Genomic DNA, 19,434 nt, shown 5'->3' with positions numbered 1-19,434 from the left:
AATGGAGTCATTTTATTTTTTGTTGCTACAGACGCCCAATAAGCACCTTACCCCCTATAGACAGCTGAGCGCCTAGGCTCTTCTAAGTATTCCCAATGCATCGTATAAAGGCCTACGAATAAAATGTGTTAGCCCTCAGACACCTAATACTGAGCCAAAATGAAATGCATTTAAATAAATGCCTTACCCCTAATAGGTGCCTGGTACTGAGACATGAGTGCTGAGGCCCCTTAAAAGGCTGCGTTCTTAAGTATTCCAATTAAGCGCCATCATTTGCGGAATCAAATTACACAAAGCATTTGCACAAGTAAAGGCATCCACCCAAATAAACACCTTTGGGAGGCCTTCATTTAAAGCTGTAAACATTCAGTTATACTTGCCAGCATTAAGTATTTGTGGGGGGGAAGCTGATAACGTATTTGTAAAAATGACATGCCTCACCTCCAAAATGCTATCATTTATATATGTATAGGTATGCGGTGAAGGATCCACCTTGATAGTTGTATAAACTTGGCCTGATCCCCCTCCCCAAAGTATGCAGAATATTTCAGAAGTTGCCTCTTTTGGCTCGACCACCCTGAATGCCATCACTCACTGAGGTCAGGAGCTCATGTGACCCACCCCCACCTCGAGTGACGAGGTTGGACTTAAGCCCCCCTCATATGAGGAGGTGCAGCAGAGGCTTGCTCAGCACAGACAGCGAGAGGAGACAGCAGACAGACCAAAGAGGAGGATGAGGATGATGACGATGAAGTATTGGCTGTGGAGCATCGTGTGCAGCGCCCCCTTGCTGCTGGTCGACGTGTTTGCCACCTACCAGGTCTTAGCAGCAAAGAGCTTTGCACAGAGCAGAAACAACGCCCGACCACCCGCCAGGACCCTCAACCTAGCAAGTACGTTCACATCTTCAAGTCTGTTTTTTAATCAACAGTAAAACGGAACTCATGTAAACTGAATGCCATTTTATGCTACCACGCCATATGCCGGAAAGGAAATACTGCACTTCTAACCCACTCAACAATAACATATAATCGCATTTAGTAATGCTATTTTTGTCTTATATTTGTGGTTACTTAATCACTATTTAATTCCGATGTAACATTTTAAAATATATATTAGTATTCCCCCCCTTTAAACAGTACAATACGATACATGTGACATACAGTACACTTTACTATACAAAAATATACTATTCCATATGTGTCTGGTACGACAATACTACACATGTGTTTCAAACCTTACCATACTATATCTGTCTGAAAACTTGTGTCAAACTATATTATACTATACTACTATATATTATACTACTGTATACTATGTGTGTCCGAAACCAAACCAAATATACATGTCTGAAGCCTTACTGTACCATACTACACTATACACGTGTCTAAAATCTTACTATACTGTACTACAAACGAGTCTAAACCTTTAATATGTCTGAAAGCCCACTGTACTATACTGTATATGTCTAAAATCTTACTATACTACAAATGAATCTGAAACTACACTGTATTATACTATGTCTGAAACCTTACAGTGTGTACTGTGTATGTCTAAAATCTTACTTTGCTCTCCTACAAAAGCATCTCAAACCATACTGTACTATATTATACTATGTGTCTGAAGCCTTACTGTACTTACAATATGTGCTGTTTGTGTCAAAAAGCTTACTTTACCATACTAGAGATGCATCTCAAACCATACTGTACTATATTATACTATGTCTGAAACCTTACAATATGTACTATATATGTCTAAAATCTTACTTTACTACAAAAGCATTTCAAACTGTACTGTACGATATTATACTATACAGTGTGTCTGAAGTCTTACTGTACTGTACTATATGCCTAAAATCTTAATATACTACACTACATATGTGTCTGAAACCCTACTATTCTATACCATAGTATATTTTACTCCACTATACACGTCTCTGTGCTACACTATACTATGTATGATACAGTAACAGTAGTACAGTATCAGCTTCATGAAATAAGTAGTTGGAGTTAAAAGTGCAATATTTCCATCTGTAATTTCATATATAATGTAGCCTAAAATGAAGCCATTTTTTGTAAGTATGTCATCATGAAAGATTATATTCTGATCTTAAATTCTGGTCTTAAATGACTGGATGAAGAATGTCCTGTGCACGGCACGGAATCTACTTCACCTCGCTGTCCAATGGAACGCATGTACTGTATCTCCCAATTTTGCGAGTTTTTACAACTGATTTGTACTTGAACTCCATTGGAGATACGTGCTTTACACTGGACAGGGACATTTTGAGACGGGGGTGTTTCCAACATCTTGACTTGATGCAGACAACCCAGCAATATTCCCACCTTATTCCACTAATCAGAGTTTGTGCTTTAAAGAAAGTCAATGTGCAGAAAGTCTTGGGCCACCATTAGCAAAGTTAGCATTAGCATTAAGAACATACAGTATACATATTTGTTGAAAAGGTCATTCAAACAACAAACCTAGTGGTGTCCAAAAACTTTTGCACAGTAGTGTATTATACTACATGTTACTACATGTTACTAAAGCCTTTTTTTCACCAAATAGAACAGTTTGGTTCACTTTGGTACTCATTTTTCAGCATTTCCACTGTAAAGGGTATCAAAATGTAATTTTTGTATTGTTACTTATTTTTGGTATCCTTTTGGTATAGTTTCACCATCCAAGCTACACACCCCACAGTGGAAATTTGAACCATACCATAGCATTTCCACTCCAAATTTTCAGAAGCCTTTCTGTCAGGCCACTCGCAGTAGTACGGTTTGCTTAACAGTGGAAATGCAAGCCAGATCAGGATTTTTGAAAGCATACCGAACTGTCCCACTTGTTGAAAATGTGGCTTTAATGTTACCATGTTAACTCTCCTTTTGAGCAACCTTCTCCCTACTAATGATCTCCTCTTTGGTGGCCCTGTAGTTCACAGAAGTGACTACACGTATAGAGGAGGGTATCACTACCACTACCAGCCACCAAGGATCCCTCCAGCGGTAGTGTATCCACCTTTTCCTCGATCTCCTCCAGTGACTTACCACAGACACCCACATGCTCCCATGTGGCCCTATCACCACACATTCAAGGGACCACAGGTACCACGGGTGCCGCACATTTACAAAGGCCCTGTAGCTCACCATCCCCAGCATAAACTCAAAGGCCTCTTACCTTACCACTCGAAAAAAGGCCCTTGCCCGACAAAATCCAACCCCACTGTTGCGACTACGCCTGTGGTGTACCTTCCGGCCGTCCCTCCCACCCTGCGGCAAACCACACCGCCACCCCTGCCACCGACGACAGCTGCGCCGCTAACAACCGCCATGCTGGTGGTGACCACTACTGCACCGCCTGCCGTGGAGACCACCACTCCAGTGCCGGTCAGTACCCAAAGCGGCCCCATCACCACCGTCAGTCCTGTGGAGACAGGTAGAATATTACCAGACAGGTTTGCTCAACTGAAGCTTATTCTTGTTTTCTTGTGTATCAGCTAGCAACAGGCGTGGAGCAGGTCAGTTGTTTAATGAACACACAAAGTACAAAGTATTTACAGTAGATACGGTCCATTACTGTCTTGTTTTTATCCGGAAAAAATAGTACCAATCACTTTGGTAGGTAAAAACAGCAGTAGTTCCTGTAATTCCAATTTCCCTTCATTTTGCAACCACAACAAAATACATATTTGATTGAAACGTAAGAATTATGCAGATTTTTCCCTTGTTGCTGGGCAGAGTTCATAGGGTTCAACAAAAACTACTCCGGAGAGCAGTGGTTCTCAATTATTTTCTGTCATTAATTTATCTCTACAAATCGCTGTATGAGTTGCACCAGCATCGTTCAAGCATGAATAAAAACACCGACAGACCTGCCAACCTTGAAGAAATGGTACAAGTATGGTCCCCCCTGACTATCACCCCTCCCCCCCAAGACCTCACCAGGCCACCCCCTCCCACACCACTATTTGAGAAGCACTGCAATAGACCGACAAATTTATTCTGGCATAGTGAACATTTGTTCTGTATTAAATATAACTTGTATTAAGTGCATTGCTGTTTCAAACCTGCATGTTTGCACAATACAACTATAAATGCAACACGTGTTTTTGCTCACCGTGTGTGTAGCTTAGTTTTGTCCAATTTGGTTTAAAATTGCAATGGAAGTTGAGTCATGAACTGTGTCCGTTACATTGAGAGTGAAGATAATTGTTGCATTTATAATTTTGTTGACTATTATTGAAAGTTTCGACACACACCCTCAATAACGTGTCCAAACTTTGTCGATTGTAAGTGACTGGTGGACGACGACTCCCAAGCCGTCGTCCATCTTTAGGTGTGTTTGTCTGTTCTTGTGTGGCATCCTTTTCACGCAGACAAATGCGATGAAAGGATGAGACCAGTGTGATGAAAATATCGTTCGGCGATGCACAAAGCTGGAATGTTCTCTGTGCATCTCAAACAAGTCCTCGTCTTCCTGTTGTGGTCAGTGTGTCGCTTCTGTTGTTCAGCCTTAATGCTGCCATGTTGATCACCAGAGACAGACTCTCAGTGCAGGAGCCGCCCCTTGGACCTGGTCTTCATTATCGACAGCTCACGTAGCATTCGTCCTGGTGATTTTGAGAAGGTCAAGATATTCCTGGCGGACATGGTGGACACGTTGGTAGTGGGCTCGGATGCCACCAGAGTAGCCGTGGTCAACTACGCCAGCACAGTCAAGATCGAATTCCTGCTCAAGGACCACTTCAGCAAAGCCGACATGAAGAAGGCCATCTCTCGGATCGAGCCCCTGGCCTCAGGCACCATGACGGGTTTGGCCATTAGGACGGCGTTGAACGAAGCCTTCACCGAGCAGTCCGGAGCCCGACCTCGCTCTAGGAACATCTCCAAAGTGGCCATCATCGTGACGGATGGTAGACCTCAGGACCAAGTGGAGGAGGTGTCCGCTACCGCCCGGGCTGCGAGAATCCAGATCTACGCAGTCGGGGTGGACCGTGCCGACATGGCGTCTCTGAGGCAGATGGCCAGCTTACCTCTGGATGACCATGTCTTCTACGTGGAGACGTACGGCGTTATTGAGAAGCTCACCTCCAAGTTTCGGGAGACCCTGTGCGGTAGGACAAAGACTGGACAAGAGACCTTCTTGTTCCATTAACCCTGGTTCTAGTCGCACGGTAGGAGGCACCTACAGTCTAACAGGGGCGTTCTACGCTGCGGATCATCTTAAAACCCTTAGAATTTAAAACGCTAACAACAATAATTCAAAAGAATACACGTGAACCCCTAATGGACTGCAGATGTCGGCACTAGAACCTGATTCTAGCTACAAAATTAATACAAAAGAAAGTGTTAGGGTAAAAAAAAACAACCTTAAACTTTCAATATTTATTTATAGTTGTTGTAATATACAGACTGCGATTTAAATGTACACAGAACCTCATTTTCCCTCCCAAAACACCAAGTTTAGAGATGGACAAAGCAATTGAGTGATTCCCAAGCTTTTTACGGCAAGCAGTACAGGTACCACCGTTTTTGCTACTTTCGTTTGCCATCACAGTTTAGGCTCAAACTTTGTGCCATACAAAACATATTGGATCAAAAGATGTTGTAATCTCAATGAGTTTCAGTGAATCTTTGGTTAATAAATGTGTACTTGTATGAGCATTTCATACATAGCAGTAATAGAAGTTCTATTTTAACAACATGGCTGCTGTTTTTAGCAGACGTTTGAACAAATGAGGTTCTGCTGTAAACCATTTGGTGTCATATTGCATCATCCTAAGATTCTTGTGTTTTACCAGTGCTGTTCAGTACACAGTGTGGTGATGAGTTAAGAGTTGAATGACTTTTAGCATATCTTGACAGCCCCGTCCTTTAATCCCGGCCAATTCTAGGTCTGGACCCCTGTGCCGTTGGAAATGACTGCGAGCACACTTGCATCAACAGCAATGCCTCCTTTTACTGCAAGTGCCGCAATGGTTATATCTTGAATGCGGACCAGAAAACATGTTCCCTGAAACGTAAGCTCCTAGGTTTCACTCTATGCGTTCCTGCAGTGAACATCAAGCTTGTGATATTTTAAAACCTGCTCATATTATAGAATTGATAGTGAGTGCGGGGATTTTTTAAAATGTCATTGACTGATGTGACGTGTCTTCACTGCGGAAAAGAGGTGAAAGCCGAGGTGGTGGCGGATCCTTGCAAGTGTGAAGCCAGACTGGCTTTCCAGAAGCAGACGCAGGCCGCCATCCAACAGCTCACTGCCAAACATATCCTTCCTGTTTTAAACAGCACACACTTTAAGCACCCTCTGTATGTATACACAGTATATGCTGTACACCCATTGTATGTATACACAGTATATACTGTACACCCTCTGTGTACAGTATACACAGTATATGCTGTACACCCTCTGTATGTACAGTATACATAGTATATGCTGTACACCCTCTGTATGTACAGTATACATAGTATATGCTGTACACCCTCTGTATGTATACACTGTATATGCTGTACACCCTCTGTATGTACTGTATACACAGTATATACTGTACACCCTCTGTATGTATACACAGTATATACTGTACACCCTCTGTATGTACAGTATACACAGTATATGCTGTACACCCTCTGTATGTATACACAGTATATGCTGTACACCCTCTGTATGTATACACAGTATATACTGTACACCCTCTATGTACAGTATATACTGTATGTACAGTATCTATGAACGCTTGATTTGTATTCATACATTGTATGAACAGATGGATAGATGAATAAATGGAGAAATATTTGCTAGATGATGAAAGAATGAACGGACTAACGTATGGGTGAATGAGTGGACAAATACCTTACAGATGAATGGATTAACCAATGAATGGACAGATGTGGAGGAATTGATGAATAGATGATGGATGGATGAAAGGATGGGTGAATGATGGGACAAATAACTGAAAATGAATGGCTGGATGAATACTTTTTGATGATGAATGGATGGATGGGTGAATGAATGGGTGTACAGATGAATGGATGCATGACTACCTAATAGATGAAAGGATGGGTGACTGATCGGACGTTATTTTATAGATGAATGCAGGATCCAGCAAACTAATGGATGAATGAATAGATGAACAGCTGATTGGATGGATGGATGGATGAAGGGATGAACAGATGTACAGACAGAGGGACAGATACTCGGATGGGACGCTTGGATGATGGATGGATTAACACATGATTGGGCGAATGATGACAAGATGAAAGGATGAATGAAGGTATGGACAAATACTGTAAAAAATACCGTTGTGACAGCATGCACTATCTGACTGCATTTGGAGCAGCGTTTAGTGGCGTGCGCCAGTAAATGCGTTTGCAGACTGTCCTTGACTGAGGCCACTAGCTGATGTGGCAGCGAGAATAGAACGTGTGGAGAACGAGCTGGGTCGAGCATAAAGCTTTGACAAAGAGGTGAGTGTTGACGCTGGGGGGTGATGGGCAGTAAAAAAAGAAAGTAAAGTCTTCCCAGCGACCACACAGTACGACCTAGTGTTTATTTGCTCTTCGCACAGGCTTCCAGTGGGTGTCGGAGACATGGATTGCTGCAACACACATGTGCTTCCTCGCATACCTGCTGGATGGATGTCAAGCATGCAGCAGACTGGAGCAGACTATGGTGCCACTAATCACATCTACAGTGTGTCTGCTGCTCAAACTACCACACAACATCAGTATTGTGTCCGCATATTGTACATACTATGATTTGTTGCTATTTTTATTATTGGTGGCATGCATTTAATCTCTTATTATTTCATTGTATATAATTTAACAATGAAGTTTTTAATCATATATGAAATAAGTTCTACTTAATCCCTTTTTGTCTGTGAATATTATGAGTTGACATACACACTACGTATGTTTTGTTTGCAAAAAAAAAAAAGATATTAAACTATAATAAAATATTATGTGTTTTCCTTTAACCTGCCCACTAAACAGTATTATGTGTAAAACCATCATTTTGAAAGAAACAAGGCTAAATTATGAAAATAATGTTAATTTGAATAAAAGAATGACAAATAAAATACCTAGAATAAAAATAATAATAGACTAAAATGATAATAATAAAAGCTGACATGCTTTGAAAGATATCAGAGCTATTAGAAGAAATGATACAGAACATACTTTTGATTGGGGAAAATTCAACAATTAGTATAAAAAAATGTAAAAGTAGTAAAAATATTTATATAAATAGCAGCAGTGGTAAAAAGACAAGTAGGAGGCACATAAAGGCAGCATTTTAAAAAGCATAAATGATGAACAAATGACTTCAGTGTTTGTGCATCGTTTGTTTGACTATTACTACTCTCTAACGTTTTTGTATTCCTTTTTGATATCATAGCCACTTGATCCATATCGAACGTGCCCTTTTGACTTTGAAAAAGCCAAAGAGGTGTTTTCACACCTTTCATCGGTCTGTCTTGTATAAGCGCCCATACTGTATATTTCACTGTCAATATAGAAAGGTAAATATGGTGGTCAGACATTTTTGTGTTACGGCGTATAAAAAAGAAAATCTGTCCCAGAATGCTACATTTACAACATCAACTAATGGAAATAGAAATAAATTGTTCTGGTGTGAAACGGTCGCCATCATAAAACCGTTATTAATTGTACAGGCAATGTTTTAAGTAACGTTTTTAACAAAGCGTAAAAATACTGCGATAAATACAGTTTGTTTTTGCCATCGTTATGTGACGTCACGCCGGACTCCTGTAAATCATGCGAGACTTCCTCAAATCTTATAAGAGCAAAATCACATGAGACTTTTAGCCTTTTCTTTCACTTTTTGGGATACTTTCCTTACTTCTAGCCTTTAGCACTAACGGCTGTCTAGCTGCCGACTGGTTAGCGGCCATATGCATGTCAGTTGAAAGAAAATGTTACAGTTAATACAGATTTTATGTTGGCGGCAGTTTAACTCTGGAAAAGCTTCATCCAAATCAAATTGATCTCAGTGGGAAATGTTGTTTTGAGGTACCACACAATTAAACAATGTTTCCTTTCAAAATGTATTCGTCACCGTTTATGCTTTTGGTTGTTGCTAAGGACAAAAAGGGTCACGGGGTCTTCCTGCGTGACCTCTGCAACGAGTTGGCTTGTTTGCCAGAAAGTGAGCTGAAAACAGTGCGCCTCTTGTGTGTCCTTGCCGAGGCCCACGAGTCAACATTTACCTCCCAGTCTACTCGCGCCTCCTCTTTTACGAGACAGTTGCTTTACGTCTGTTTGCCGTCTTCACTGGGCTTTCATGGTCACCACACGCTGAAGGTGAAGACGCCGCCGTGTCAGGGGGCGAGGAAGATGAATATGGCTGACACGTCGCTGTGAAGAGGAAAAAAACCTTGTAAAGATTCCCTGCAATGCTCAGAAAATCCATCGAACAAGCTACACCTTTGCAGAGGTGTCTCTGTGGGACTTTTTTCCACGTTACAGCTTTCTTTTTTTAAACGGGCACTTTATATTAATGAACATCAGCAGAAAATGCAAACGCAAGATGGCTATTTTCCATCCAAAAAAACACTAAAAAGACATAAATCATACAACAATTCAGGTTAAAACAATCTTATTTGAAGTAACAAATGACAAACACTTCAATATTTCCGCCTGATTGTTGGCTTTTTTTCCTAAAAGACAGCACAACTGTATTCCAAAATGTGTGTCAAACGCCCAGACAACAATGTACATTTGTATCAATATAACATATACTGAATATTATATTTGTAGCTGAAATAGAATGTAAAAACAAGGGAGTAAAAGGTGAACTCCAGTCACCCTCATGAGGGAAGAGAAGACTGACAGAAGATGTGTGATGGATGATGGTTGTCTCCCGGACTTTAATACCTTGTGTTAACTCTCTCAGTGTGTAACTGCATATCACAGCATAGAGAGACATTTAAAGCATGAGCCTCATTGCGGACAACATTTACTTTGGTAGTGATGTCTATTTGTACAGGTATGTCTTATTTGCATGGTATTGTATCATTACCTTACAGGCCTGTGAAAAATGGTTTTATTCGGGTTTTACACAGTCGGGGGATTAATGATGCACAAAAAAGGAAGTGCATGCACGACCCTGCGTGACCTCTGCATCTTCTCTGTGACACTTTTCACCCCAACAGCTGTGTTCTTCACTAAGAAGATCACGTGAAACGCTATAACATTGTCCATAAAATAAAATACACAAAATGAAATGATGACTATATTCTCATAATGCTAGTGAACGCCATGTAGTTAATAATCTGTTAAAAAAAATTAATAGACTGTTAATAATAACAAAAGTAGATTTAGTTTTTCCGGGTTTAGCACTATAAACCGCGCCTACCAGTGCCGCAGCTGAACGCTATTGGATGACGTCACTTCCGCATTTCTGCCGCAATGGCGGACGAGTGTGTACAAATATTTGAAACTGCTACCTCTGAATTTAAAAAACAGAATTTTAAGCGGGCGGAAGAGCTTTACAACAGGTTCATTTCATTCTGCGCACAATCCAGGTTGTTGTTTGTTGTCTAAATGTGGTAACTAAGCAAGGTAACAGCAGTTGAGAGTAAAACGGTATCATGTCGTGTTTACAGGGAATGTGAAGCCGCTCATTTGGCCACTGCTTACAACAATCGCGGACAAATAAAGTATTTTCGAGTGGATTTTAATGAGGCGGTGGATGATTACACCTCAGCAATACAGGCTGACAGCCAGTTTGAAGTCCCATTCTACAACAGAGGACTAATACACTATAGACTCGGTAAGAAAAGGCACCCTATCAAGGATGATAGAATCACATCATGTACATCCGGCCTTCAAACTAAAACAATTTGTGATTGTTTGATTGTCATAGCCAAATTAAAACAGTCAAAGGCTGTGTATCATGTGTAGTTATTTGTGTTTTTATTAACATGGCTGACTCATTTTACAAATCTCCATATTCTTTGAAAATAAAGCACGTCTGGTTTACTAAAAGTCGTGCCAAGATTATGTGTTCTCGAGGACACTAGATGGCGCTGTGTATATTCTAATCAACATCATATGGAGGCTTTAAATTGCCTGGAAGAGGGAAATGCAGACTTGACAAGCCAATAGTGTGCCATGTCATCATCTTTGTTTTAAATGTCTTTCAGGTTTATTTGACGACGCCATTCGGGACTTCCAACAAGCTTTAAAGCTCAAAGAAGATTTTGAGGATGCCAAAATTGGCCTTCGACGCACTCTTCTAGACCAACAGGACAAAATAAACAGAGGATATTGACATCTGTGAAAATTGCTCGCTAAATGTGTCCTGCGGGGAATTTGTCAAATAATTAGTAAATGTATGCTGCTTTTGTAGATAATGAACCATCTGTCATACATTCATTTTCTATACCGCTTGTCCTCATCAGGGTCACAGTAGTGAGTAACTTATAGGCAGGGTACACCTTGGACTGGTTGCCAGCCAATCACAGGGCACATAGATACACACAACATTCACACCCATGGACAATTTAGAGTCTCCAGTTAACCGAACATGCATATTTTTGGGATGTGGGTGGAAGCAAGTAGCTGGAGAAAATGCACACTCCACACAAGGATGTTCCATCAATGTTCCATCAATGTTCCTGTATGTGAGGCGGATACGTTAACCACCATGCTGCCCACATCCCTTATAACATACTGGTATAAGCCTATTAATGATATTTAAGCCTAATAGTCTTAATTTGGATCTGCAGCAAATTGTACACGTTCACAGGTATGCAAAGGCTTCATTTTTTGTCACGGAGACTGATCCAAAATTTCTCCAAAAATATGAGGAAATACTGGGAAGAAAATGCAATATTAACTCATATGCTCTTATGTTTTTGCTCATATGTTAACACCAAAAACATGACAAAATAGAAAAACATAGGCGCTGTACACCAGTGGTTCTCAAGTGGTTCGGCTGCAGGCTCCACCATCACCCCTCAATGACAAATGGTGTATATCTTATATTTTAAGGGACAGTTTTCAACACAATATGTTTTGGCGTGCTCTTCTCCAGCAGATATCTGTAACTGTGTGTCGGACAGACGGCGCATTAAGTTTCCACTTAATGTCCTTCCTTTCCCACTCAAGCTTGACAGTCGCCCAGAAACATGGTATGCACCTCGCAGTGGCATAGCAAGCGAATAGAACGTGAGGTGCATTCACAGCCATTGGCTCATTACATTATTTTTTTTTTTCCAGGCAAAGACCCGTGACCCACTTTTGGGTCCCGACCTATGAGTTTGGAACCACTGCTGTACACAAAATGGTGGAATCTACTAAAAAAATGGTGGAATCATTTGTGGAAATTAACTTGAACAAGAAATTGATAATAAATAGATGAAAATTGTATCGGCGGATGTTTTAAGTGTCAAAACAGACAAAAGATGTCCAGCCTTATTGGAAAAAGCAGTGGATAGATCATAGAAAAGGTGGAACAGACTACTTAATTGAATGGATTTAATAAAGGTAATAGTTTTCCTGGCAGTAATGATCATTAAGGCTTGTTATGACTATTTTTTTCACCACGTCAGTGATGAGAACAGAAATTCAAAACAATATTTTACTCATGCTTTTCATAGTAATAATATATGACAAACTATTATTGTGAACATCAGGTGGGTTTATGTAATTAAAACCATGTAATGTTTTGTTTTGAACTTGTAAGCTGCATCGAAACAACTGAAAAGTGTACCTTTGTGTTTGCGTGTGCGTGTGTGCTGTGGGGGATGATCATTGATTCCTTCCACCTGTGTGTTGCAATTTAGAGCCATTTAAACAGGTGGCGAAGCCCGAAGGAAACAGTCAGCCCCTTCTTCACTTCAGAGTTGGTGGGGTGTGCTGGTCTTGTAGTGCCAATCGCTGCAAGTGATTGGAGTCCTGTGACTGTTGTCTTTTTTTTTTGGTTCTGTGTGGTTGTACTCCCACTGACTGCAATATGAGGAGTCTTGGGAACATGTGAGTATGTTGGTTTCATATTGAAGTTTCATCATGGTTTTCTGTCTAACTTGCCTATGTTTCAGTTTGCTATGGAGCCTGCTTGCTGTGGTTTGTAATGGAGCAAGGCCTAATATAAAAGGCAGAACAGACTCACGTAAGCTATTTTTGAGGGGTGTTTTGGGGTTTTTGCGGTTCACACTTGTGCTTGATGTCCTTTTTACAGGCAGGGGATTAATGTCTGAGTGTTTGGGTAACTTGATGAGGCTAACACTGGATGAGGCCCTTGCGGTGGGGAACCAGCTTGAAGTGGAGGCCATCAGTGAGTTAACTGAACAAATTTATTCTGTTTTTTTTTTTTTTTTAAATGTCTGCTTTCCTTCCAGATGGCACCCAACACATTGTGCTAACACCCACCTTGGCTGCTCAGTGTGGCTACAGCATGGAGTCTGACCCATGGGGTAACACCAGAATCTACACCTCACTGATGGGCTGCTATGTGGATAACAAAGTATGTTTTTATATTCCTGTTCATGTGTAAAACCTTTTCTAATCTACCCAAAGGCTTAGTAATTGCCTTTTCAGCACAGAACGTGAGGTGCATTCAGGTGGTGCTGTTAGTAGAGCAGATCCTACATATGGTGCAACTGTCCATGTTTCCAACAAGCAATTTGGTCTTCTACATCTGGGGTATTGAAATTTGTGGCCCATGAATGACTGTCCTGTAAAGTCACTTAACTTGGGAGACCTGTGGAAAATTCACAATCTTTTGGCTAGCATTTTTGCTGGCAGTCTTTTTAAAAACTGCAGGGCCCTCCTGTCAGGATCTTTTGACTAGCCTAAATTATATTCTGCTTAATTTGCTCACTGTTTTGACGTGCACATGTGTAACCTAGCATTGACTTATCTACAATTATAGTGAAGGGAGTCTACACCACCCCGGCTTTCTGAAAATCTTTAATAGCCTTGTGGTAAACACTGGTTAGTTTTCAGTTTAGCTGAGGGCAGAGAAAATGTAGTAACTTGGCAACAGGACGGTGTAACCTGCTCTTTTTAAATGATTTGAAATTGCTATTCTGTAGCACAAAAAGCTAAAGTCTGTGAAAGATTAATCTGAGTAATTTATCGCACTATTCACATGGTCTCACGGCCTTGCAGCAAGTGCAAAGCTGAATAGATGTAACTTCCAGTGCAGCTTCACTTAAAGCTTAGAAAAGGTACCTCCAAGTACTACGGCGTGTTTGACTAGTATGCCCTCTTGCAGGATGACGCAACCTTTAATGTGGGCCTCAGGCTTCAAATGTACAGCCAGAATCTGCCAGATGTGGTCTCCCATGATGTGATGCAGACATGCCGCTACACCCGCTGGGCCTCCAGAGAGATTCTTTGTGACAGAAACTACATGGAAGTATGTGGCTGTGGCACATTTTAGCCTAGTTGAAGAGGTCACAGTCTGTATTCTTCTAGGTGTCTCACTACATGGCAGCTCCTGTTCAAGCGACCAAGGGTGATGAGTACTCCAAGAATGCTGTCCCCACTGTATGTAGCTTGAGACAACTGTTTGCTCTTTGCACTTGATGAAATGAAAGCAAATCTCTTGTTCAGGCTCCTGGTGTAGAGAATGGTATCTGGAAGGTGACGTTCTACACCCCAGAGCCAGTGGTCATGATGACTGGTGAGGCCCAGCAAGCAGGATACAGCACCATGGCCAGCACCAACCGCCTGGTTGTGCGAAGTCCATACAATACAGCAGAAACCTACTCTGAGGATGTAAGTCACACTCGATACTAAATCTACTTCTCACCTCCCCTTTTAACCCAGACGTCAATTTCAGGTGGCTGGAGTCCCAATGGAAGTTCTCAAGGTTAGCGCCTACCACAAGACGCCGCAAGGTTTAACTGTACAGAACATGGCGGCTGCTTGTCCTACAGGTGAGTTTCTTCAAGCATGGGACACGTTTCCACAGCTGCAGCTCACTCTAGTTTACCCTTTCGACAGGTGGCGTCCTCTTCACAGACGACATGATCTCTTGGCACATTCCTCGCCGTGTGACGCCCCTTCTGGATGGCAGCTTTAAGATCCTTGAAATGCACATGGGAATCAATGGACAGCGGCTGGATCGACCTCAGATGGCCGCACGGGGGTACACTCTGTCCACTACAGACTTCCACATTGTCGTAGAGATCCCTGTGGGTTGTCCTAATGGCTACAACAAGGTTTGGACCACCCTGCATCTGATATGCAGGACTTGCTGTTTATGTCCATTTGCATGATTTATTTAACGTGTATGCATAATTGCAGAGCCATGCCCCAGATTACCAGTACCACATTACCTACACTGTGGAGCCCATGCTTGAAGTCCTGTGGCGGGCAGACAAGACCCAAGAAGATACCAGATACAAGATTTTGTTCCCCATCACCACACCTCTGATGCCCAGGCCTCCCCAAGCTGTTGACTGTAAGTTAACAGCTTCAATGCCAGACAGGAGAGCCTTGGAAGTGTAACATCTTTTTTTCAAGATCATGACCACTGCTTGCTTGTTCAGATACCAAAGCCGAAGAGAGGGTGTTCAGTGTCCACGTGGGGACCTTCCTTGACGATGTGGTGCTAAGGAACATCACCTTCTCTAAAGACACCTTGAGTGTTGAAGAGTGTGAAGCGAGAGGCTTTGTTGTACAGGAGAATCGCCATCCTGGTGGCCTAAAGAGCTTCTCTCTGCAAGTCCCCTTTGATGTCCCTGAAGTTCTTATACATGTATGTATATTAAAAAGGTAATCCACAGGTTTCCAGTGTGAATGCAAACATGAATGATTCTCCTATCTGCAGAACCCAGAGCCGCTGGTTACAACCTACACCCTCTCTGTGGTCTTTGGCTTTATGGTCCAACCTGAACAAACTCCATTTGCTCACCCAGTGGAGTTGCAGGCCTCTCTGCAGGATGTTGGTAAGGGCCCTACCTCTGAACAGTTCAGAAAGTAGCATGTGATCAAATTCATAAGCGGGGAGGGAAAGGCGAGGAAACAAAAGCTGAGCCATGGTTTCTGAATGCTTACTACTAAATACGAGTAAACAGTTGCCTGGTTGCTTTTAGTTTTGTACGTATTGTAATGTGGTTCACTATAGTTCTGAAATTGGAATTTTTTTTTTTTGTGGCATCTGTTCCGTATTTAACAAATCAAGTTTGCATCATAGTTTTCACATTACAAAATTCATTTTACACTTACGGTAATTTTAATTTGGGAGATGAAATTGCAGTCTCTAATGCAATTTGTTTCTCCTAGTGCTCCCTACACTCTCAGGCTCTTGTGATGAGAACCTGTTCTATGTCCAAGTCAAATACGGAAATCAGGGCAAGAACTTCCGGACTTTGGTCGGCTATCAGGCGCTCACACCAGAGCTGGCCCAAGCCTTCAAGTTGCAAGAGAATGAGACTCACCTCACCCTTGTGGTGCCCTTCGCTGCCAAACAGACGGTGTATGAGGTACAACGGATGCCTTAACTTTGACGCAAAGTCTTCGACGTTTATAACTTGTATTTTATTGTAGTTCATAACATCCGATTCAGTCCGGGCCAGAGTTGACGTGATGCTTTGGGAGCCAAACAACAACTGGCTGCTTGGTGATATGTACCTGTGCTGCAACTTCCCCTTGAAGACAACTGGTAAAAATACCATTCAGCACAGCTTGGAAACATCCCACTTGCAGGATAGAGTCAAATATGAGACTGAAAATGGGTGTAGGCTTTGCTACACATCTTAAAATGATGCTTGAAGTTGTCAGACACAGGAGCTGACCTTGCATGATAGCACTGTAGCTGACATGGCTACACTGGTGTTCACCTGGGGTCCTCAACTTGTACACTGATACATCTGATGCTGTATAGACTTGAGTATCTGTAAACTTTTTTTTTTTTCAAGCTAGTCAAAAAGCAGGTTTAGTTGCAACCACCACGCATGCCTAGATTCAATCTGTGCTAAATAAAAACACTTCATATACACTGAATATTTAAATTTGGCGTGACATGCGATTTGAACTTTTACAAACTTGCCCTCCCTATTGTCAGAGTGCCACCCCAATGGAACCATGACTGCGCTGGCTGTCAAGGTGGAGTCTGTGCCCAACCTCATCCCCAACTGGCTGACACTAAAGGACAAGGCTTGCAAGCCGACCTTCAGCAACGACCGCTTTGCTTATTTCTATTTCAGCGTGGACTCCTGTGGCACCACTAGAATGGTAATTTATTATTTAAGTATGATAAGATGGTGTCATGGGCTTAACTACATGTTGTCTACAGTTCTTTGACAACTACATGCTGTACCAAAATGAGATTGGCCTCTATTACAACACCAAAGGTGCCTCCTACACGGCACCTGTTGATCCTGACTATAGGTAAGCCTTCATTCGTCCTGATAAGATTTTAATACATTAACACATCTGCTTTCCTGCAGGCAAACTATCTCCTGCTACTACACCATCAATGAGACTCAAACTGTTGGCTTTGGCCATAAATCCCGCAGCACTTACCCTGCTGCTGAGATTGGACTGGGGCAACTTTCTGTGCAAATGAGGCTAGCTCAGGGTAAGACTACACATTACAATGTTTGTGTAGATAAAACCGCTTCTGAACAGTCATGCCCCCACCCCTTCAGATTTGTCCTATGACCTCTTCTACCAAGCTGGAGACTACCCAGTCGTGAAGTACTTGAGGGAGCCTCTCTACTTTGAGGTGGAGCTGATGAATACTCGTGATCCTAACCTGGCACTCATCTTGGAGAACTGCTGGGCCACCGCTCATCCAGACAGGGCCTCTCTGCCCAGTTGGGACATCATTGTGGACACGTAAGATCATCTCTTGCTGGCTTTTGATACTGTCCCACCATTTCACTAACTTTTATTCCTTTTTTATAAATATACTGTAGCTGTGGGAACCATGATGACAGCTACATGGCCCTCTTCCACCCAGTCATGGTTGATACCAGAGTCAACATCCCATCCCACTTTAAACGCTTCTCAGTCCAGATGTTCACCTTTACCAGAGACAATGAGGTTCTTCAAGATGAGGTACAGCCTGTTGCCATCTTTTTAAAAACTCTTCCAGCACATGGTACTAATTCAGTCTCTTCAGATCTACGTCCACTGTGATGTCGTGGTATGTGACATAAACAGCCAAGCAGAAGATGCCTGCAGAGGTCAGTGTAAACATCCCAGCCCCCGTAACTCTGCATTTCAAGGGCTCAAAGGACTGAGAAGGGGTGAGTTCTAACAAATCTTGGCTAAACTGAATCAATGAGCAGTTGCTTTAAATGCTTGGCTTCTTTCAGCACAAAGAAGCACAGACTCTCACCGGCAAAGACAAATCTCATCTGGACCAATTCTGTTTAACCACCGGTCAAAACTCTGAATTAAAGTCTTTAAAAACATGCTTTGAAAGCGTTTTTCTTTTCCTTCACCCCAAACTGTACAACTTGTGTTACAGTAGTGATGCATATAGTACCCGATAAGTCACTTTCTATCAAATCTTTGAGCGGTCTACCCAAACTGGGAGTGAAGACTCATTGGACACCTAGAAAATGGTATCTTCATACTAACTTGCGTTGGTGTTCAGTGCTCTTGTGTCCTACTTGATTACCTTCTCAACAGTAACAAATGTTGGCAACCATATTCAATAACTAAAGTAAAACTTTTTAAGCAGTGTTTCCCAACCTTTTGAGCCAATGCGTTTTACTTTTTAAGGGGGGGGGGGGGGGGGGGAAATCACATGGTATACCAAACATGAATGGCAGCAAGTGGCTACACAGGTTGTGGAGAAGCATTGGTTTTACCTGCCAGTCACAACATGAGCAAATTTCATTGTCTATTTGGTCCAGTTAAGTGAAAATAGGGTAGTTGTCCTTTGTGGTTAATTCTGGACCAGACAAATGAATTTGAAGATTTAACAGGATATTTTCAGTCTTGTAAAAAATTTGCCATTAGAACCCTGTTGACAGTCACCTTTTTATGCTCCTATTTACACCACATTGTGCAGGCTATGGGATCACTGCAGGGATGGCTGTGGGTCATAGCCTTTAGCAAGCAAACAAGTGAGCCTCCAATTAGTTTTCAAATTGAGTGCGGAGAGACGAAGCCAGAAACCTACCACTTCCACATGGAATGGGAGAACTTTGACTACCATGTCGGACATGCCATGGCTGGCTAGATGCAGCGTTAATGTAATTTCTCAATGTAACGTTACTGCCGCCTAGCGACTAGTACATATAACTTGTCTTAATATTTCTGAACTAAAAATAGGCCATATTACATTTTTGAAAAACTGTGCTAGCGAGGGTGTGCTGTTTGAACTGCTACGTAGAGGGGAATAACTACACACGTTCATGTGCCACGGCACAGTAGTTGGGAATCACTGCTTGTGTAGTCCAAAGTACAGCTTGGAAAGCAGAATAGATTTACTGTCAAC

The 19,434-nt window shown here is 42.0% G+C and overlaps 2 protein-coding genes across 8 annotated transcripts; both read left to right on the top strand.

Moving 5' to 3' along the window:
- Positions 1 to 544: 544 nt before the first annotated feature.
- On the top strand, positions 545 to 6,866 carry LOC129172627 (matrilin-3-like). The gene is made up of 7 exons (XM_054762579.1): positions 545 to 893; positions 2,938 to 3,438; positions 3,500 to 3,520; positions 4,541 to 5,116; positions 5,897 to 6,022; positions 6,173 to 6,314; positions 6,863 to 6,866. Exons 1-7 carry the CDS (start codon positions 734 to 736, stop codon positions 6,864 to 6,866), a joined length of 1,530 nt encoding a protein of 509 aa, XP_054618554.1. The 5' UTR covers positions 545 to 733.
- A 4,436-nt stretch (positions 6,867 to 11,302) lies between these two features.
- On the top strand, positions 11,303 to 18,403 carry LOC129172505 (uncharacterized). Of its 7 annotated transcripts, XM_054762309.1 has the most exons (22): positions 11,303 to 12,157; positions 12,246 to 13,001; positions 13,067 to 13,137; positions 13,207 to 13,302; positions 13,367 to 13,491; positions 14,245 to 14,388; positions 14,448 to 14,519; positions 14,586 to 14,750; positions 14,815 to 14,911; positions 14,979 to 15,196; positions 15,282 to 15,438; positions 15,527 to 15,735; positions 15,808 to 15,925; positions 16,263 to 16,462; positions 16,527 to 16,641; positions 17,044 to 17,213; positions 17,275 to 17,369; positions 17,429 to 17,559; positions 17,630 to 17,819; positions 17,900 to 18,041; positions 18,106 to 18,232; positions 18,302 to 18,403. In XM_054762309.1, the coding sequence occupies exons 2-22, from the start codon at positions 12,982 to 12,984 to the stop codon at positions 18,379 to 18,381; spliced, it is 2,742 nt and encodes a 913-aa protein (XP_054618284.1). In that variant the 5' UTR covers positions 11,303 to 12,157; positions 12,246 to 12,981; the 3' UTR covers positions 18,382 to 18,403. The 7 variants fall into 7 exon arrangements, with proteins under 7 accessions (XP_054618284.1, XP_054618279.1, XP_054618282.1 ...); XM_054762304.1 differs by having other exon boundaries at positions 12,246 to 12,333; positions 12,812 to 13,302; XM_054762307.1 differs by having other exon boundaries at positions 13,067 to 13,302.
- Positions 18,404 to 19,434: the final 1,031 nt, after the last annotated feature.

This window comes from Dunckerocampus dactyliophorus, chromosome 19, assembly GCF_027744805.1.
Source record: "Dunckerocampus dactyliophorus isolate RoL2022-P2 chromosome 19, RoL_Ddac_1.1, whole genome shotgun sequence".
Taxonomy (NCBI): domain Eukaryota; kingdom Metazoa; phylum Chordata; class Actinopteri; order Syngnathiformes; family Syngnathidae; genus Dunckerocampus; species Dunckerocampus dactyliophorus.
Note: the sequence above shows the minus strand (reverse complement) of the source record. Positions and strands in the feature narration are given on the sequence as shown.